The 22,638-nt window shown below is 44.9% G+C and overlaps 1 protein-coding gene across 1 annotated transcript; it reads right to left on the bottom strand.

Moving 5' to 3' along the window:
* Positions 1 to 450: 450 nt before the first annotated feature.
* On the bottom strand, positions 451 to 19,645 carry eif4a3 (eukaryotic translation initiation factor 4A3). Its single transcript, XM_047366646.1, has 12 exons — positions 19,368 to 19,645; positions 10,826 to 10,898; positions 10,678 to 10,744; positions 10,395 to 10,457; positions 10,171 to 10,303; positions 9,930 to 10,010; positions 9,702 to 9,843; positions 3,543 to 3,681; positions 1,854 to 1,969; positions 1,651 to 1,758; positions 712 to 839; positions 451 to 602 (listed from the first exon to the last, which is right to left on the bottom strand). Exons 1-12 carry the CDS (start codon positions 19,519 to 19,521, stop codon positions 586 to 588), a joined length of 1,221 nt encoding a protein of 406 aa, XP_047222602.1. The 5' UTR covers positions 19,522 to 19,645; the 3' UTR covers positions 451 to 585.
* Between the last annotated feature and the right edge of the window lie 2,993 nt (positions 19,646 to 22,638).

Genomic DNA, 22,638 nt, shown 5'->3' with positions numbered 1-22,638 from the left:
TGTTCATTGGAGGAGAAGATCTCTCCTTTCTCTCTGTCTTTCCTCCATCTTCTCTGCTTCAGACACTCTTAGGTTCACTAAAGGTCCTCCTCACTGCTCTGAACATCTCCTCACGTTAGGAGCTCTCTGGAGGCCTCAGATGCTTCCTGAATAACTTTTATTTTACTGTGGGAAAATTGGAAGAAAAATCTAAGAATTGGAGAAATTCTCAGATTTTTCTCAGAATGACGTCACTAGGAGCTACTTTTAGTCTCAGGGTTCTTTGTGAATACGGACCCAGATGTTAGAGACATCTAAAAGGTTGCAGAACACCTCGATGTTCTTGGCTGTGATAAAAACGTAGCCAGCAACAGTTTGTAAAATTCCAAAAAAGGTTTTATGCCACTAGGAAACAACTCAGCAACTACATGTTTCCATGGAAATATGATGACATAATCAAAAGGGAGGAGAAACATGAAACCAAAACTTTATTTACAAAAACAGGTGACGTTTTACATCCAACATCACCTGTGCAGGTAAAACAAGAACCAACTGAGAAGCCATGAAAAATAAAACAGGAGGAGACGGGGATGTGATGTCATCAGGTCAGATCAGGTCTGCCACTGCAGAGAAAAACAGATAATAGTGTTAAATCTTGAAACAGCCAATCCCAGCAGGCCTTAGCATTAGTGTTGTCAAGGTAACAGGTAGCTGCTCTCTGATTGGTCATACCATTCATGGGCATCTCATCAATCTGAGTGGAGTAGTACTGCTCAATATCTCGTAGGATCCTGATGTCATCGTTCTTCACAAAGTTGATGGCAACACCCTTCCTGCCGTATCGGCCTGACCGACCAATCCTGGACGAGATCAGAGGTCAACTCAGGTCACCACACAGACTGTCATGTGATCTTATGTGACTTTCTAAGTTTGTTTTTAGGTTCGAACAATCTGAGCCCATTTCTGCAGCTTCAACAGGAATATACACCTACCAGGCAAAACATTATGACCACCAGCCAGATAACATGAAAATAGCAGCAGGTCCAACCTTACAGATGTTGGATGGGTCTGACATCTTAAGGGTTTGGAGGCCAAGCCCATGTTACAGATGCTTGTTGTCCTCAAACCCTTTCTGAACCATTTCTCCACTGTGGCAGGGAGGAGGCCACAGCCATCAGTGGTGTTCAAGGCTCACAACAATGTTGAGGTAGGTGTGTGTCAGACTAACATCCACGCGGATGGCAGAACCTATGGTTTCACAGCGGGACATTCCCCAAACCACCATACAACCTCTGCCACCTCGTCTTCTTCCCATGGTGCATCCTGGGCCAAGTACCACACCCACACACATACATACACACACACCTGCCCATCCATGTGATATAAACATGATTCATCAGACCAGGCTTGGTGGCTCCAGTTCTGGTGCTTACAGGTTGGGTCTGTCAGTTCTATGTTTGGGAGATGTTCTGACCCAGCTGTCTTACAATTACAGAATTTCACTGTAAATCTTTCCTGCTTCTAACATCAACTGAGGTCAAGCTGTTCCTCTGCTGCTTGATCTAACCCCAAAAACAACAGGAGCCATGATGGAGAAACAATCCGTTATCCATCTCGCCTGGTCATAATGTTCTGCCGGATCAGTACCAGAAGATCTGCAGGTGAGCCTACCTGTGGATGTAGAGTTCTCTGTTGTTAGGCAGGTCATAGTTGATGATGAGGGAGACCTGAGGAACGTCCAGACCCCGGGCCCACACGTCTGTGGAGATCAGAACACGGCTGGAAGACAAAAAGGAAGTCTCTCAATGTCCATGTCTCCGAGTCCATGTCTCTGAGTTCGACTCCAAGTCTCTGCATGTCTCAGAGCCTCTTACCTGGCACCAGATCTAAACTCCTTCATGATGGACTCCCTTTCCTTCTGCGGCATGTCTCCATGCATCGAGGACACCGTGAAGTTGGCCTCTCTCATCTTCTCAGTCAGCCAGTCCACCTGAAACAGAGCACACACTGACTACACTTCCCATGAGGCTTTGCAGCTGCACTCAGCTCAGCTCAGAGCACTGTACCGTAAATGTACAATCCTACATGTGTAAGAAGACGATGTTTAAAAGTCAGCCCGACCATATAGGGGTGATGACATCACCCAGGTTGGGTTTCCAGACATCTGGTAAAGGATGCTGTGAGATGACACACCGTCCAAAAGATGTCCAGAAAGACGGGGACGGATATTTGTCCAAATGAGACGCAGATTTTCAACTAGCCAAGGCAAACTTCATTAGCTCTGTGCTGTGGGTGAGCTCTGCCCCGACTCAGAGTGGTCCGAGTCAGGAGCGAGTCCCATGATGCATTGGGTCCCCATAGCCACCAGGAAGCTCGTTTTCCCACTTCCCGGGTAACTAACAGGAAAAGAACTTGAGGGTCAACGTTTCCGACACCGACGAATCGTTCAGTTTCAAACGATTCCCGACCGTAGTGATGATGTGGTTGTGCGCTCGGCTGCCTGCTTCTGGCCAGGTCCTACGAGGTCAGAGAAAACTGATACTATCACGTTTCATTCGGATGAAGCTCAGAACATGTCCTCAGATACGTTCTTCAACCAGCAGCGGCGGCACTGAACTGTGAAAACTCTTCACTCCCTTTCAGATCTCTTCTGCTTTCGTTCCACTTCATCAAACTACTGATAACATCAGACAAAGAGAACCCGAGGACCTGTGTGAGAAAGTAATTACTCCCTAAACATAATCCCTTAAGAATCAACTTCGATCCACAAATCAAGCTGCTGCCGGCTGTGTTGGTTCTGTTCTGTGACCCGTCCACAATGAGTCCAACTACTGCCATCCATAAAGACGGACAGCGCTTGTATCTCTGAGAAATGACGGTCAATTCAAACGTTTACAAGAAGCACTTACCCAGAATACTGCTGGGCACGCCAATATCAGGTAAGTAACATGTGACCACACCCCTGTCTAATTACCTGTGGTGTAAGGCTAACCCTAACACCTGGTTGCCATGGCAGCAACAGCTTCCCAGACTGGCTGATGTCAAATGTTTTTCATCAGGTGCTGTTTGACATTGATAAGCCTACTTCGTCTTGTCTGACATGTTCCATTCAAGTCATTTCATTATTCTGTAGGTCTGGCAGTAATGAGACCCGGTTACTGAAACTCAAGCAACAAATGTGGTTCATTATAGTTCATTCATGACTGAAGGAGGGAACACGTTTGTTGTGAGCTTGTAGACCGGGTCTGGGTTTTTATCAAGACTTTAATCAACCATCGTCTCACTTTAATGGACCAGTTCAAACTTGTCTTCACTCTTATTGTTGTTGCTCTATTTTAGAAAGAAAGCCTTTTCAATCCAGCGGTTCCAGCCTCTGCTGAGTGGGTCCAAACCTTCAACCCGTTTTACCATCTTCCTGCAGCAACCTTATGATCTGCTCCTGTCTCTCAATCGGATTTATTCATTTCTTGAACAGAATCAGAACGTGTCATAACCCGGTTCTACAGCCAGAGCTGCAAGGGAGCACATGGTGAGACAGGATCCAGCCAGTGTGTGTGTCTGACCTTCCTCTTGGTGTTGCAGAAGATGACGGCCTGTGTGATGGTCAGAGTGTCGTAAAGGTCACACAGAGTGTCAAACTTCCACTCCTCCCTCTCCACGGCAACGAAGAACTGCTTGATGCCCTCCAGAGTCAGCTCATCACTGAGAGAGACATGGGAGAGGAAGGTAAGGGGTTAATTAAAGTGCTAACAGGAAATTAGAGAATTTACACCAGCCAAAAACCACCCCTTCTCATTCAATGATTTCTCTTAATTTTTATTCCTGCCTCGGGGATCTTCTTGTTGGAAAACCACCTCATGAAGCTCAACAGAGAGAGAAGCAGTAATCAAAGCAAAGGCAGCTATTTGGAAGAATCTAAAATATAAAAAGATGTTATAAAAGAGTTATTTCACTATTTTTTGTGAGGAAGCAGCATTCATGAGGAATCTGTCAACAGTCCTGATTTCAGGAACCAACAGTTTCTGCACATCTCGTGTATTCAGGCAGTTTGCTCCAGAACTTAGAAGCATAGAAACCTATTGCTGCCTCGCCTTGTTAGGTTCTGCTTCTGGGAACACTGGTGCCCCTTTTCCATCAGTACCTACTCTACCCGACTCGGGTCGGTCCGGCTCTACACGGTTTGGTTCGTTTTCCATTACAGTTGGGCGGGACCATCACAGCGAGGTGGTAACGTGACGTTAGTAGAGACACAACCACAACCATGGAGGACCTGCTGCTCTATGGCTGCCGTCAGACTCAGAGAAGAAGTGTTACTCCTTTGTTTTGTTCATATTACATGTTCATCCACTAGGGGCACTGGTTTGTGAGGAGCGTATGTTTGAGGTAATGTTCATGGTGGAATAAAGTTGAGAAAAGAAACAAGTTATTTTTTTTTGACTAACATTGGTAGCAGAGGATGGTTAGTAACTACAGAGTTCTGCCAACGTTTTGAAGAAGGAAAGCCTTACAAAAGCTGGAAGAATGAAGTCAACATTTGGACGAGTTAGATTTGGAAAAAAAACAAAAAAACAACAAGCGCTTGCTGTCACCCTGGCAACTGTCTGGAAGGACACGCTAAATAAAGACACTGGAATGATCACATTGTTCGCTAAACTAGACGACTTGTTCCTAAAAGAGGAAAAGGACAGGATCTTTGAGGCGTACTCGGATTTTGATCGAATCATAAAAGAAGTTAACACGTCGATGGCGGACTATATTATTGATATCGAGCAGCGTTACTCGCAAATGAAAAAAATACAACATGGAGCTACCTGACGGAGTTTTGCTTTTAAGCTTTTGGACACTGCATGTTTGGATATGACGGACCGACCGTTGGCTCAGATATAACATTTGCTTCTATGAAGTCCGCTTTGAACAGAATATCTGGCAAAAAAAGAGGAGCAGCAGCAGAAGACATTAGACAGGAGTCCATGTTTGCAAAGGAGCAACGGCGGCAAAAAGGCAAGTACTGGCGGCAAAGCCCCCATCAGAAAACTCCACAGCCCAACACACCGCAGCCCGGTACAAACCCGCTGGATAAGTACGAACGACGGTGGAAATGTGCAGTGTGCCAAAGTACTTTTCACTGGGTTAAAAACTGTCCGCACAAAGCTGATAGTGTTAAAATTGCTGATGATACAAAAGACGTGGAAGAGTGCAATTTAACTCTATACACCAAAGAATCACCAACAGATGCCAAAATATTCATGACAGAATGTTTTGGCTTGGCAATAATTGACACTGCTTGCACTAGGACAGTTTGTGGACAAGAGTGGCTGGACAACTACAGTACTGTATTACAAAAGAAAAGTGTGAAGAGTATGAAAGAGACAGAAATACAAAGTCACAGGCCCTTCAAGTTTGGAGATGGAAAAATCGTCTACTCCATAAAAAAGGTAAAGATACCTGCTAAAATTGGCAACACAAAGTGTAATATAGAAACTGAAGTAGTACCTGCTGACATCCTGCTGCTTCTGAGTAAAATCTCATTAAAAAGGGCAGGGACCGTTTTGGACATGGAAAGGGACAGTGCAGTGATGTTCAACCAGCCTGTCAAACTGGACTTTACTAACTCAGGTCATTACTGCGTGAACATTGTGGACAGTAAAAATAGAAATGTTATTCACTCTGATAAGCTATTAGAAGCTACTGAGGAAGAAATACTGACTATAACAGACAAGATGAACACAAATAAAAAGATGAAAGTTCTGGAGAAACTTCATAAACAGTTTGGACACGCCTCTGCTGATAAAATACAGAGACTTTTGACTGGTTCTGGTAACAAGGACACAGAATACAACAGCCTACTGAAAAAGGTTGTGAACCAGTGTGATGTGTGTCAAAGATATTGTAAGACCAAACCAAAACCTGCTGTCGGCTTACCATTGGCATCTACATACAATGAAACAGTTGCTGTAGATCTGCACGAACTTGAACCTGGGTTCTGGTACCTACACATTATTGACCAGTTCACCCGTTTCAGTGCTGGTAGTGTCTTAACCAGTTTTATCCATGATTGGATCAGTGTACATGGCCCACCACAAAAGTTGTTCAGTGACAATGATGGTGAATTTAATAACGAGGAAGTGAGAGACAAGACCGAGAACTTTAATATTGAAGTTAAGACAACACCTGCTTACAGTTCGTGGAGCAATGGACTGTTAGAGCGCCATAATCAAACTCTGACGGAGATCCTACTGAAAGTCAAAGCAAGTACTGGATGTGACTGGAGCATTGCCATGGACTGGGCCCTTATGGCAAAGAACTCTATGCAGAGTGTCCATGGATACAGCCCACATCAGCTGGTGTTCGGGCAGAATCCCAACCTACCCTCTGTATTAATAGACAAAGCTCCAGCTCTAGAGGGCACCACCAAGAGCGAATGGATTGCCAAGCATATTTCAGCCCTGCATGCTGCAAGAAAGGCTTTTACAGAAAGGATACGCAGAGCACTAAAGAAGCAGCTGTGACCCATAGACGAGCGATATGAAACTGGAGACAAAGTCTTTTACAAAAGAGTGGATTGTCCAGAATGGAAAGGACCAGGAGTGGTGATTGGTCAAGATGGTACAGTCGTTTTTGTTAGACACAGAGGCACCTGTGTCAGAGTGCATCAACTCAGATTGAGAAAAGTTACTCACAAGAATGAAGAACCTCAACTTGCCTGCAATGAGGAGAACATTCAAGGACAACATACAGTGGACATCATTCAAGAGAATGTAGGAGAAGAGATTATTGCAGTAAATCCTGAGAATCATCCTTTGCCTGCTCCTGTAAATGCAGAGGCAGAGAGACAGCACACTGGGAACACCATCATAAAGACAGGTCAAATTGTGACATTCAGAAATGCAGAGGGTGTCTCACAAAAAGCTAAAGTGTTGGGGCGTGCTGGCAAAGCAACTGGGAAATACAAGAACTGGTTTAACTTGGAGCTGTTGGAGCCGGCAGAAGTGGCTGGCAACAGTGAATCAGCTGATATGTCACAGTTGGAGGATTTTCAAGTCCAGGCAGATGCTGAGGATATGGATACACACGAGGATGTTTTTGTGAGTAATGACATGTCGTTTGATGAAGCAAAGAAAAATGAAATAATAAGCTGGAAACAAAACCAAGTGTTTGAAGAAATTGAGGACAAAGGACAAAAGTGTGTCTCCACTCGTTGGGTGTGCACTCTGAAAGAAACTGAAAATGGTATAATACCTAAAGCAAGACTTGTTGCACGAGGATTTGAGGAGCTACACGTTTCTGACATACAAAAGGACTCTCCAACCTGTGCCTCAGAGTCACTGAGACTCCTAGTGGCAGTTATATGTCAAAAACAATGGGAACTTCACTCTATGGACATTAAATCTGCCTTTTTACAAGGAATGCAACTGTCCAGAGACATTTTTATCAAACCTCCTCCAGAGGCCAATAGCACAGGTGTGCTTTGGAAACTGAGAAAATGTGTGTATGGTTTAGCTGATGCTTCACTGTATTGGTATAACAGGGTAATAAGCATCACGATTGAAGCAGGAGGCATTACGTCTAAGGTTGATCCTGCAGTTTTCTATTGGCTGGATGAGCTGAAAATGTAACTGGTGTACTTGCTTGTCATGTTGATGATTTTATGTGGGATGGATCACACATGTTTTCAGAGTCAGTCATACCTCACCTGAGGTCAAAGTTTAATGTCGGTCGTGAAGCACATAATAGCTTTTCCTGTGTGGGGGTAGATCTTGTTACTGAAGGTAAGAAGGTACAAATACACCAAGAAACATACATTCAGCACCTGCAGTCCATACACCTCTCACCCTCACGAGCAGCAGACTCAGCTTCACCTCTCACTGAAAAGGAGACAGAGCAGCTCAGATCTAAGACTTCTGTGGGTGGCGAGACAGAGCAGGCCTGATGTCATGTTTGATGCTAGTCATTTAGCATCTCGTCTCAAACATGCTACAGTACAGACCATTAATGAAGCAAACAGAGTTGTGTGTAAGCTCAAGGCCAAGTCAGTTGAATTGAATTTTCAACACATTGGGGAAGACAGTCACTTAAAGATGGTTACATTTACTGATGCATCTTTTGGAAATCTTTCAGATGGGGGTACTCAAGGCGGGCACTTCATTGTATTGATGGGTGACAATGGGCGGTTCTCTCCCATTTCATGGCAGTTAAAGAGAATTAAGAGAATTGTCAGAAGCACTCTGGCAGGTGAAACACTTGCTATGTCTGAGGGGATCGATAATGCCATTTTTCTTTCCACGCTCTTTTCTGAACTCAGTGCTGGTAGTACTGCTTATCCTCCTATAATCTGTGACTGATAATTTCTCTCTTGTTGATGCACTTAAGTCAACTAAGTTTGTTGCAGAGAAAAGGTTACGGCTGGAAATCAGTTCAATTAAAGAGCTGATTCAAACTAAGAGAGTTGTGGTCTCAAACAAAAGACCAACTCGCAGACTCTTTAACAAAGAAGGGAGCATCCACAACCTCACTTCTTAAGGCTCTTTATGAAGGCCTTTGGAAAATTCAATAAATTCATTCACAAGATGTTTCACAGTCTATCAGGTTGAAACTGTTCTAACAAAATCCTTTAACGGCTGTGTTTTCTCATGAATCTTAAAAATATATATATATCTTTGTTTTGTTCATATTACATGTTCATCCACTAGGGGCACTGGTTTGTGAGGAGCGTATGTTTGAGGAGTTGGTACTCTTCTTTGGAGGGAGAGTCCGTTTGGGGGAATGTTCATGGTGGAATAAAGTTGAGAAAAGAAACAAGTTATTTTTTTACTGACTAACAGAAGAACCAGAGAAGACGAAGCATCTGGATCAGTACTGGAGAGGAAGGGAAGTCATGGATCGGTACCAGCTAGAGGACGTGTGAGGGTGAGCTAATGCTACCTTATGCTAGGTTGCTATAGTGCTCATATCCACCATAAGCCCAGCGTACAACGATTTAACGGGTCAAGATAGTAGCTATTAAAACATGCGGTGACTAGTGACTCCGCCCCCTAACCAATCAGTGACCAGCAGTCGCCTGATGTCACGTTTTTAGGGCAACTCGGAACGGTTGGAACCAACAAGCAGGAACTAAAAATAGTAACGGACCCACGTCAACGTTACTAAGCAAATAGAATCATATTGAACCGCACCGATTAGGGACTAGTGGGCCTAAGTCAGCAGGTCTCTGAAGACCTGAGGGATCTAAATGGTCCTTGTCTGACCAGCAACTAAGAAATGTATTTCAGACCAAGATCATTTTAAAATCTATTGACAAACAGGGATCCAGTGCAGTGATGTATGAACTGGTTCTGATATGGTGTTGATCGGGCCTTTGGCAGCAGCTGCTCCACAGACCAGTGAAGACACCGTTGCAGTGATCTGAGCTACAGAAAATAAAGGCATGCTGCAGTTTTTCCTTTTCCTGTTTGGAGAGGAAGCCGGCTGAATTACTGACAGATATTATTTGGTTGTTAAAGTTCAGGTCTGAGTCCATGATGACACCAAGTCTTCTACTATGCTCTGTGGTCTTTAGTGCCATGAAGTCAGCATAGATAATATAGGAGATGTTCTATTGGGTTCATGACGGGCCCAGAGAACTAGCCTGGTTCCCTGAACAAGGAAACCTGCTTATCCAGATGTTCCCTACAGTCTAAAATATTCCTGGTCCCAGATGTTATCGGCTATAGTTCTGGACTCACCGTTTGACCAGGATCCGGATGGGGTCCGTCATGAACTTGTTGGTCATCTCCAGGATCTCATGTGGCAGCGTGGCGCTAATGAGAACCACCTGCGTGGCTGGAGGCAGGTAACGGTACACGTCGTAGATCTGTTCCTTGAAACCTGAGCAGGACACAGAGACGGACATCAGTGGACACATCAGAGGAACCTCACCTGTCCCCGGCTCTCCTGCATGAGCTCGGTCCCACCTTTGTTCAGCATCTCGTCAGCTTCATCTAGAACCAGCATCTTGATAGCTCTGGTTCTCAGACTGCGGCGCCGGATCATGTCTGCGAAGAACACAACAGGTCAACTCTGACATCACCAGAGGGGGCAGAGCTATAACATTTGGCTCTCAGTCACATGATGCCAGACCTGAGCTGGACCAGCTCAGGTCTGTCCCACATCACGACTGAGGAGCTGAGGTGATGCAGGTGTGGGCTGGCTCACCAAACACTCGGCCGGGTGTGCCGGCCACCACGTGCTGACCGTAGTCCAGTTTCCGGATGTCCTCTCCCACATTTGTGCCTCCGATGCAGGAGTGACACTGAACGTTCATGTAGTCTCCCAAAGCCAGCAGCACCTGCACAGGCGAGACAAACAACCAATCAGAAACAGACACACTCACCTGGTCACACACAATCTGCTGGCTCTGATAGGTGGGGTAGAGCTACCTTCTGAATCTGTCCCGCCAGCTCTCGAGTTGGAGCGAGGATCAGAGCCTGGGTTTCCCTCACCTGCACACAACAAGGTATCACAGTCTGACGTCATGAGCTGCACACCTGAGCAGCAGGGCGTTCAAACAGAAATAAGCTGCAGTATGGGTTAAAGCGGCTGCAGACAGACATGTAAACACACAGAGGGATTTTCATTAAAGGGGACTTGGCCCACATGGAAACAGAAGGGTTTGATCCCAGAACCAGGCCTACAGCAGGAGGTTCTGCAGCTCAAACTCACCTGGATGTCCAGACACTGCAGCACAGAGATACAGAAGGTGGCTGTCTTTCCTGTTCCCGACTGAGACCTGCACAGATCAGAGAGCAGCTGTTAGTCACCATGACGATAGGCGCCGCTAATCCGAGGTACGCTGCTCCAGACGGCTTACTGAGCGATGACGTCACGGCCTTTAATGATCTGCTTGATGGCTCTCTGCTGGATGGCTGATGGCTTCTCAAAGCCTGAAACAAAGAACCCCAGGAGAACGTGATGAGATCCAAGACAGATCAGAGAGGAGAGACTGCAGAACTATGAGAGGTCAAAGTAACAAAAATGAACTGAAATGAACTGAAGGTGTGAAATACCGAACATGGTAAAATGTGCCGTAAAAACCAACATGTGGTTAATGTCGCCTCTGCGAATATTAGGATCTGTCAATTTAAATGGTAACATGGTAAATAATAATGTTATAAATATTAAGTTTATCAAATGTAACGTTGCCTTCATTTTAGCGCCTCCATTTTTACCACTTCATTTTTATCTTTCATCGCGTTCACTTTTTCATCGTTGTCATTTTTGTTACTTCCGGTAGATCGGAATACGGCAGCAGCCCCGGGCGGGACGGTGGAGTTTTGTAGTCCAGAGCCATTCGCATTTTCAATATGAGCCAGTGATTTCCTGGAAGTTCTTGAGGGTCCAGAACTCGGCATACAGCGCTCTCAAAAACTGCCAATTTGAGTGGGATGCGGTAAAATGATTTTCAGGCTATGTTTGGTGAACACAAGCTCCTGACAGCGGACAGAAAAATATGCCGCTAAAATCTAGAAAGCAGACAAGGATATCTGCGGTTTTTAAAAGCGCCAAATTTAGTTCTGATGGCAGCACTTCCTCTCCTGCAGCAGCAGCAGGGCTAACTCTCTACACCTGGTACATATTGAGAAGGTAGAAATACACAACAAGTGTTTCATGCCCTGCCCCCGACACGCAGCTAAAGTCCAGTCACCATAGAATAAAAGGTTCTGACCCGGCTTGGCTGTCAGAGGTGAAATTATCCCGGGATCTATAAGACTGAGCTTGGTAATTAAATACATACATGAGAGAGAGAGAAATAGGAAAGATGGAGACAGTTAAAGATAAAGAAAAAAGATAGATATAGACATAATATATAACTACAGCAGGCAGAAGAGTTTTTTCCATAAGAATGTTCGGTCTAGTATGTAGACAGCTGCAGTCAGAGGAAACCATGGTCCCAGCCATTCGTATATTCTTCAGAGTGTGTGTGTTTACACACTGACCTGGCACAAAGCAAGAGTTTTGTCAAGGCTGAAGAGACAATGTTCATCAGCCTCAGATCTACGGCTACAACTCCTAGATTCAGCACCGTCAGCACGTCTGCATTCATCAGCAAACTGTCTGCAACCAGCAGCATGTCTGGGTTTTGATTTATCCATTACACTGTAGTCAGTTAAGGGTTTAATGTTGAAGAAATGTTTGAAACAACTGAGGTGTTACAATACAAACAGCTGGATGTTGTTTTGATATATTCATTAAAGTTTATATATTGAGGAATAAATATGTTAAATTGAACATTTTTGACCCCTCCTTGAACCGCCACCTTAACGTGGTGGAGCGGTTTGAGTGCTCCAATGATCCTAGAGGCTATGTTGTCTGGGGCTTAAATGCCCCTGGTAGGGTCTCCCATGGTAAACAGGCTCTAGGTGATGGGTCAGACAAAGAGTGGTTCAAGAATCCCTCATGAGGAAAAAAATATCGAGGCACGTGACGTCGCCCGGTACGGCGGAGCAGGGGTCACACCCTGGAGCCAGGCCTGGGGTCGGGACTCGTCGGAGAGCGCCTGGTGGCTGAGTTGCTCCTCGCGAGAGACACGAGGCCATCCTCCAGTGGGCCCACCACCTGCAGGGGGAACCATGAGAGATTGGTGCAAAGAGGATTGGGCGGCGGACGAAGGTGGAGACCTCAGCGGCCCGATCCCCGGATGCTTAGGCTGGCTCTAGGGACGTGGAATGTCACCTCGCTGGGGGGGAAGGAGCCTGAGCTTGTGCGGGAGGTCGAGAGATATCGACTAGAAATAGTCGGGCTCGCCTCCACGCACAGATCGACTTTGTTGTCATGTCGTCGGACCTTCGGCCGCATGTTTTGGACACTCGGGTGAAGAGAGGGGCTGAGCTGTCCACTGATCATCACCTGGTGGTGAGTTGGATCCGCTGGAGGAGGAGAAAGCCGGACAGACTTGGCAGGCCCAACCGCATAGTGAGGGTCTGCTGGGAATGCCTGGCGGAGCCCTCGGCCAGGGAAGTATTCAACTCCCACCTCCGGGAGAGCTTCGACCAGATCCCGGGGGATGTTGGAGACATAGAGTCCGAGTGGACCATGTTCTCCACATCTATTGTCGATGCTGCTACCTGTAGCTGCGGCCGTAAGACCTGCGGTGCCTGTCGCGGCAGTAATTCCTGAACCCGGTGGTGGATACCGGCAGTAAGGGCCGCTGTCAAGATGAAGAAGGAGTCCTATCGGCTGTGGTTGGCTTGTTGGACTCTTGAGGCGGCTGAAGGGTACCGTGAGGCCAAGCGTGCTGCGGCCCGGGCTGTGGCAGAGGCAAAAACTCGGGCCTGGGAGGAGTTCGGTGAGGCCATGGAGAAGGACTACCGGTTGGCCACGAGGCGATTCTGGCAAACCGTCCGGCGCCTCAGGAAGGGGAAGCAGTGCTTCGCCAAAATTGTTTATAGTGGGGGTGGGAGGTTGCTGACCTTGACTGAGGACATTATCGGACAGTGGAAGGAGTACTTCGAGGATCTCCTCAATCCTGACATCATGCATTCCCTGGTGGAAGCAGAGGCTGGGGACTCGGGGTTGGACTCTTTCATCACCCAGGCTGAAGTCACCAAGGTGGTTAAAAAGCTCCGCGGTGGCTTCGGGGGTGGATGAGATCCGCCCTGAATACCTCTAGTCGTTAGATGGTAACCGGAGGGTGTGTTCCAACTACAGGGGGATCACACTCCCTGGTAAGGCCTACGCCAGGATATTGGAAAGGAGATTCTGGCCAATAGTTGAACCTTGGCTTCAGGAGGAGCAGTGTGGTTTTCTTCCCAGCCGTGGAACACCCTCTACAGGGTACACGAGGGTTCATGGGAATTTTGTCCAACCGGTCCACATATGTTTTGTGGACCTGGAGAAGGCATTCGGCAGTATTCAGCAGCCAAGAGCCGGAGGGGGTCTGGTTTGGGGACCAGTGGATTTCGTCTCTTCTTTTTGCAGATGACATGGTCCTGCTGGCCCCCTCTAGCCAAGACCTACAGCAGGCGCTGTGGCCTAGTGTGAAGCGGCTGGGATGAAGATCAGCTCCTCCAAGTCAGAGGTCATGATACTCGACCGGAAAAAGGTGGCTTGTCCTCTTCAGGTTGGAGGGGAGTTCCTGCCTCAAGTGGAGGAGTTCAAGTATCTCGGGGTCTTGTTCACGAGTGATGGAAGAATGGAGCGGGAGATTGACAGATGGATCGGTGCGGCTGCCACAGTAATGGGGGCACTGTGCCGGTCCGTTGTGGTCTGTCTCTCACTCTCTACTGCTAAAAAAAAATCAAGGGAACACTCAAATAACATCCTAGATCTGAATGAATGAAATATTCTCATTGAATACTTTGTTCTGTATAAAGTTAAATGTTCTGACAACAAAATCACACAAAAATCATCAATGGAAATCAAATTTATTAACCAATGGAGGCCTGGATTTGGACACAAAATTAAAGTGGAAAAACTCACTAGAGGCTGATCCAACTTTGATGTAATGTCTTTAAAACAAGTCAAAATGAGGCTCAGTATTGTGTGTGACCTCCACGTGTCTGTATGACCTCCCTACAACACCTGGTCATGCTCCTGATGAGATGGAGGATGGTCTCCTGAGGGATCTCCTCCCAGACCTGGACTAAAGCATCCACCAACTCCTGGACAGTCTGTGGTGCAACGTGACGTTGGTGGATGGAGCGAGACATGATGTCCCAGATGTTCTCAATCAGATTCAGGTCTGGAGAACGGGCGGGCCAGTCCATAGCTTCAATGTCTTCATCTTGCAGGAACTGCTGACACACTCCAGCCACATGAGGTCTAGCATTGTCCTGCATTAAGAGGAACCCAGGACCAACCGCACCAGCATATGGTCTCACAAGGGGTCTGAGGATCTCATCTCGGTACCTAATGGCAGTCAGGCTACCTCTGGCGAGCACTTGGAGAAAGAAATGCCACCCCACACCATTACTGACCCACTGCCAAACCGGTCATGCTGAAGGATGTTGCAGGCAGCAGATCGCTCTCCATGGTGTCTCCAGACTGTGTCACGTCTGTCACATGTTCTCAGTGTGAACCTGCTTTCATCTGTGAAGACCACAGGGCACCAGTGGTGAATTTGTCAATCCTGATGTTCTCTGGCAAATGCCAAGCGTCCTGCACGGTGTTGGGCTGTGAGCACCACCCCCATTTGTGGACGTCGGGCCCTCATATCATCCTCATGGAGTCGGTTTCTAACCGTTTGTGCAGACACATGCACATTTGTGGCCTGCTGGAGGTCATCTTGCAGGGCTCTGGCAGTGCTCCTCCTGTTCCTCCTTGCACAAAGGTGGAGGTAGCGGTCCTGCTGCTGGGTTGTTACCCTCCTACGGCCTCCTCCACGTCTCCTGGTGTACTAGCCCAACCCCATATATATATATATGGGGTTGGTCTGTATATATACAGTACAGACCACAGGTTTGGACACACCTTCTCATTGAAAGAGTTTTCTTTATTTTAATGACTATGAATATTGTAGCTTCACACTGAAGGCATCAAAACTATGAATTAACACATGTGGAATTCGCTACATTCTCACACTACTCTCCAATTTTGCATTATTTGCTGTTATTTCAGTTTTTAACTTTGTTCTCTCTTTTCTCTTCCTAGAAGCTACACCTGGCCTGACTCTGTGTCTACCTGTGACACCTTTCTGGAGAGGGGAATCGTCCGAGCTTCTGCTGGCAACAACTTAATGCTCACCTTCTACAGATGATCCACATGGCCCTGTCTTTCAGTGTTTAACCCTTTCTCTCTCCTAGACATGGCTACTGACTGAGCTTCTACTGTAACTAACTCTATGTTCTCTCTTTCAGACTCTAACCTTGAAAACTGGCTCAGAGTTTATCTGTTCTTTCTTTCTAGATGAAACGACTAAAGGAGCTACATCCATTAACATTTACTTTTCCTTCCCATAGAAAGTACTCCTGGATCAGTGCTTCTTTGTTATCTTTGTGTCTCTGCTCTGTTCTCTCAAACCCCCAGTCAGTCGTGGCAGATGGCCGCTCACACTGAGCCTGGTTCTGGTTCTGCTGGAGGTTTCTTCCTGTTAAAAGGGAGTTTTTTCTCTCCACTGTCGCTACATGCATGCTCAGTATGAGGGATTGCTGCAAAGTCAACGCCAGTGACTGTCCACTGTCTCTACATGCTCATCCAGGAGGAGTGAATGCTGCAAGTCACTGACTGGATGCAATCTGCTGGGTTTCCTTAGATAGAAAAACTTTTTATCCAATTTGAATAAATAACTGAATCTGACCATACTACAAGAAGTGTAGCTGACCCTGAATCTGTCTGTATGACTGGATTGAATTGCCTTTAAATAACTGAACCTGACTGTTGTGAAGAACCTTGAGACGACATGTGTTGTGAAATGGCGCTATATAAATAAACTAAATTGAACTGAATTATATACTGAACAAAAAAGTGTGAAACAACTGAAAATATGTCATATATATTTTGCTTTGATTACTGCTCCGCACACTCTTGGTATTCTGTTGATGAGCTTCAAGAGGTCGTCACCTGAAATGGTTTTCACTTCACAGGTGTGCCCTGTCAGGTTTAATAAGTGGGATTTCAAGCCTTATAAATGGGGTTGGGACCATCAGTTGTGTTGTGCAGGAGGTGGATACAGTACACAGCTGATAGTCCTACTGAATAGACTGTTATAATTTATATTATGACAAGAAAAAAGCAGCTAAGTAAAGAAAAACGAGTGGCCATCATTACTTTAAGAAATGAAGGTCAGTCAGTCCGAACAATTGGGAAAACTTTGAAAGTGTCCCCAAGTGCAGTCACAAAAACCATCAAGCGCTACAAAGAAACTGGCTCACATGAGGACCGCCCCAGGAAAGGAAGACCAAGAGTCACCTCTGCTGCAGACGATAAGTTCATCCGAGTTACCAGCCTCAGAAATCGCAGGTTAACAGCAGCTCAGATTAGAGAACAGATCAATGCCACACAGAGTTCTAGCAGCAGACACATCTCTAGAATAACTGTTAAGAGGAGACTGTGTGAATCAGGCCTTCATGGTAAAATAGCTGCTAGGAAACCACTGCTGAGGACAGGCAACAAGCAGAAGAGACTTGTTTGGGCTAAAGAACACAAGGAATGGACATTAGACCAGTGGAAATCTGTGCTTTGGTCTGATGAGTCCAAGTTTGAGATCTTTGGTTCCAACCACCGTGTCTTTGTGCGGCGCAGAAGAGGTGAACGGATGGACTCTACATGCCTGGTTCCCACCGTGAAGCATGGAGGAGGAGGTGTGATGGTGTGGGGGTGCTTTGCTGGTGACACAGTTGGGGATTTATTCAAAATTGAAGGCATACTGAACCAGCATGGCTACCACAGCATCTTGCAGCGGCATGCTATTCCATCCGGTTTGCATTTAGTTGGACCATCATTTATTTTTCAACAGGACAATGACCCCAAACACACCTCCAGGCTGTGTAAGGACTATTTGACCAAGAAGGAGAGTGATGGGGTGCTGCGCCAGATGACCTGGCCTCCACAGTCACCGGACCTGAACCCAATCGAGATGGTTTGAGGTGAGCTGGACCACAGAGTGAAGGTAAAAGGGCCAACAAGTGCTAAGCATCTCTGGGAACTCCTTCAAGACTGTTGGAAAACCATTTCAGGTGACTACCTCTTGAAGCTCATCAACAGAATGCCAAGAGTGTGTGGAGCAGTAATCAAAGCAAAAGGTGACTACTTTGAAGAACCTAGAATATAAGACATATTTTCAGTTGTTTCACACTTTTTTGTTCAGTATATAATTCCACATGTGTTCATTCATAGTTTTGATGCCTTCAGTGTGAAGCTACAATATCCATAGTCATGAAAATAAAGAAAACTCTTTGAATAAGAAGATGTGTCCAAACGTTTGGTCTGTACTGTATATATATATATATATATATATATATATATATATATATATATATATATATATATATATCTGGAGAAATATTGCAGTATTAAACAAGTTTACATAAAATTTAGAAAATAGAACAGTAACAAAAAATAGCACCCTTAAAGCCCAATTTATACAGTTTATCTGCAAAAAAAAAGTTGATTTGGGGTTTAGTTCCACTTTAACTGGCATCTGTTTTCTGCCTCCGACGTGCTTCCCAGCATACGTAACGAGGAAGCTTTGTGACAGTGAAGTTTCTCCTCACATTGTGTTGCTGTGTCTTCGCCACTGTTGCCCCACAAATGACCCACACACAAGTTTCTTCCACAGCAGTAAAAAAAAACAAGCTCTTCCTCACATTCACGGTGAAAATATGTTTATTTTCTATTTTCTGGTAAGAAATCGCTGTGCCTGCTAGCTTACTCATGAACACAATGCTGACCTTTGAACTACAAGAGTCAGAGTTCACCTAAACATCATGTTTAATAAATGTATTTAATTTTATTTTTTTTTTAGATATTGTCATTTTCGAATCCATATAAATGAAAGTGCGATTAAAAATGAAGTACAAAGGCATAAGATAAATTCCTTTTAGGATTTAATTGACATAATCCATGTATCTGAATGAACCAAGCTGACTCCCCAAGTTCCCGGTTAGAAAAACCAGAAGGATCCCTAAAGTTGGAAATCTAACTAGGAAAGTTTGCCGAGCAGCAGATAAAAACTATAAACTAAGAACTTCTGACGGCCAGTAGCTCATTAAACACGTGGTCCACACGGTCCTGTCCAGCAGCTATTTGAGAACATGTTCCTCTGATGTAAGAACACATAAACAACAATATTTGGTTATTACCCTGTACTGCAAATACTAGTTAGCACCAAAACAATTAGCAAACCTTGCGGTTTTCCTTCTTTCAACGAGAACGCGCTCGGTTCGGGTGTGACGTCATTGTCAGAACTGAAACGCAGAATCAGCTCCCAGCATCCTGATACAAGCTGGACCAGCTCCGCCCGGTGTTCCCACCAGACTCCGTTCAGATTTCTGCCCATTAAACAGCAGCGATGCTGACCCCAACATGGTCCAAGGGGGTGATCCGCTGATCATCAGCAATTCCGGTTCTGTTTTCCGGCTGTTTCTGGAACCTTTACCGGCCGCTCCTGGACCGAATAGAGATACGGAGTTCAGTGCGAACCGCGGTGTAAGCGGATGTTTGCGGGCCGAAGCTAGCGGAGAGGAGCGGATTACTCTGACAATAACCCGGCCTCCTCCTCCACAGAGGAACCTCGTTTTAATCATTTTCTCCCAGCTCTCATTGTTGCAGAACATTTTAGGTTAATCGGACTTTAATTACTTATCTAAATGGGAAGTCAGAGTTCCGACTCATGCAGGTTCACCCATTTAAGAGGATGAAGAACATTAGCATCGTGAGCTAACCCCCAATGAGGCCAAAGGCCCGACCCGACCTACCGTAGGCGTAGATGCCGCGGAGCAGGTCCTCCCGGAGCCCCATCGTGTCGAAGGTGGGGGTAACGTCCACCTCCTCGCTGGTCTCAAACTCGACCTTAGTCATGTCCTCCTCCTTTAGGAGCCTCTTCCTGCCCAGTGTCCCGGCGGCAGCCATAGTCTTGCAGGTTTCTAGTTCGGCTGAAACTCGATGAATTAAGTTAAAAAACGAACCGCCGCGCTGCCGCTAACTGCTAAAACCAGCCCACGTGTCGCCTAGATGACGTAGCCAGAACATTATACGTAGACAGACTGTGCCAGAACGCTGGTGCAACACGTCAATGCTTCCGCCATATTGGAAAGGGATCCAGTGGCCGGTGCTGTTCTAGCACCAGTAAAACTAAAGATGGCCGACTGCTGTGCTGCTTTCAGGGGTTAATAAAAAAGCAAACGGAACAATATTTCACATTTGGAAGGTTGTTTCTGCAACATCTTATTACTCAATTAATTATTTTAGGAGCAATGATCCTGGTGCTACAGTAACATTAAGCTAACAGGTAAAAAACAAGATGAAAGAACTCTGACTGTATGTCGCAGTATTATTTATCACCTTTTGTCATTTTTATTTCTAGATCTCAGGATTTTTAAGTAAATCAAAGATTATCAGTTTCTGTACTTACGGTCTGTTTATCAGTTTATCTTCTTTTCAAACAAATAGTTGGATGCAGAGGAGATTAAAACCTAATTAGACCAGAATTTTCCTCAGAAAGGACATTAGTTGGTCCACAGTAAAAACTTCCCATTAATATGCTTAGATCCAGCACCCTGTGGACAACCAGTTACTTGTTCAGAGTGGCTTCCCCTCCATACAGGGGATCCAAACGCTGGTATTCCCCATCACTGCTTCTACCATAACAGAACTTTTCTGTATTTAAAACCCAGTTTCATTGGTGTCCGAGCTACCGCACCCTGTTGGCGGTCAGACGCCTCGGAGCCCCTCCGGTACTTGAACCCCAGAAGCAATCACTCACTCACTATAATTTCTATTCATCAAGTTATTTGAATTGATTAAATAGTTGAAAACTCCTTTAACCCTTCATGCAATTTATTCCACAATTTCCCACATTCACAGAAGTATTTGTTTGTTCATTATTCATACAGTTTTACTTTAGAAATCCTTCTCCTCTCTGTGATTTTTGATTTTGTGAAATTTACCAGAACATACTCTTTCAAGCTTTAACCCAACAAATATAATTTTTATTGTTTATTTCTTTATCACGTTCCCTCTGTTGAAGTAACCCAGCCCACTCAAACATTTATGAAACACATAATTGTATTTTGTTAGTTGAAATCAAAAAGATGAGTTAATCTCACCTTTTGACATTATGGTTACTGGAATAAATTAATTTAATTCAACAAGCACATTTATGATGTGTTAGCTGGAAATGAAATGTTAAGTCAAAAGATATCCAATCAAACCTATTCACATGTTCTTCCTCAGGTGTTTTCTGATTTCTCTGAGGTTTCCTTCGGAGGACGTCTCTCCTTTCCTGCTATATGATCTGCTCACCTTAGTTTTGTCCTCATCTAGAGTTTGTTTCTCCTCTTGGTTCTTTGGTTAGAGCCTCCTGTGTTTTATGAGACAAAAACTTCACAGCAGATTAGAATCGTTGAGCATAGTGTGTCAGTTGCTCTCTGTGAATCCAGACTGGGTTCACACCCCGACTGAAGAGAGGAGGTGAAAGGTCAGGGTATGGTTCTTCCTGTCAGCAGCTGATGGGGAGTTAAACCCATGAGCTCAGTGGGTGATGATCTGATGTAAAACATCAACAAGGGCAGCGCATCTTCAGCACACTTCATTTTTGTATAACTTTAGCTAATGGTTTTTTGATTGTGTGATTATCTCTCTCAGCTGACCTGGTGAACGTGTCAAGCATCTCTACATCCTTTCACTCTGTTGTCAGAACCCATAAAATCAATAACAGTTTCCTTTAGGGCTTGTTGGGAACAGGAAATGTTCCAGTACCTGGTTTCAAGAAAAGTATTTAGAAATACTTAATCCAATTTAACTCACAGTATGGCCTGAGAAATACTGATCAGTTATCTTTTTGTGTTTTACTCCAAGAATTAGGAAAATGAGACGTTTTGCATTTCAGTTTAAAGTTTCATCAGCTTGGATACTTTGCCTCATTCACTTGCTGTATTACTGTTATTCATAGATCTAAGTTGTCTTTACTTACTTTATTTTAAAACATCTTTTTTTATTTCAGTAAGAATAAAGGTTAATTTATTCTGCACAGAGATATGCACATGAACTCTGCACCTGTATGTTGTCTTATTTTGTATTTTGATGTTGAGTGTGTGTGCCATACAGTTGCTATGCTGGTGGTTGTTAGAGTGTGTGTTTGTGGGTCCTGGAGAACGTTGTATTACTGTTGTTTACCTTCCTGTTCTGCAAGGACCCTGTCAAAAATGAGATGGTACATTTCAAGGGGTCACCCTTGAAATAATCAGGTGTCAGTGCTGCCAATTATACCTTTTATTTCTTTCCATACATAATTTGTGTCATGATAGGGTTAAATAAAGTCAAAATCAGGTCGAAGGACATTGGGTCTTCCCAGCAAATGTTTCTGTTTGGCCCTGATAAAGCTGATTTCTTTTAATCATCTGGTTCCATAACAATTTTTGTGGTATTCATCAGCAAGATTATAACAGCTCTGAAAGTTCTATTCTAATCTAGCTTTATTTAGATCTATCTATCTGGTAGATCTGCTTTTGCCCTGGAGTTCCTGTATACAATTGCTTAATGATCTGGGTGCAAGTCCATTTAAACAATTAAAAATCTATTTTAAAAGATTTTGCTTTATAAAATTGGAAAAATCCATAATACCAAATTTAGCCAGAATGTAACAATGAAGAAATCTGATTGGCTTTGGATATAAAACCAATGGTTTGAGTGTAGTTTAGTTAGTCTGTGCCCAGACAGTAACTCAGTGGGACAGATGTGAAAGAATCATTGAGTTGAAGAACATCTCTGCACAGTGAAGTTGTGAGGGAGCTGGGAAGCATCTCCCTCACTAAGGTGAAGCACACATGTACATTGATTAAAATGAAGTTTGTTTTTGCAATGCTTTTATTTTGAAGACCACTAACCTCTCTCTCTTTCAGGCCAACATCCTGAAGGCAAGATTCATGAAGTGCACACATGATGACAGCCTTGTGACCCTTATGACCTGTTGGAAATTTCTAATCATCCACCTCACTGGGGCAGACCAATGGGTTCAAGATGAGGGTG

Source organism: Girardinichthys multiradiatus, chromosome 5 (genome assembly GCF_021462225.1).
Source record: "Girardinichthys multiradiatus isolate DD_20200921_A chromosome 5, DD_fGirMul_XY1, whole genome shotgun sequence".
Lineage (NCBI taxonomy): Eukaryota > Metazoa > Chordata > Actinopteri > Cyprinodontiformes > Goodeidae > Girardinichthys > Girardinichthys multiradiatus.
The sequence above is the reverse complement of the archived record's forward strand: the minus strand, read 5'-3'. Positions and strand labels throughout refer to the sequence as shown.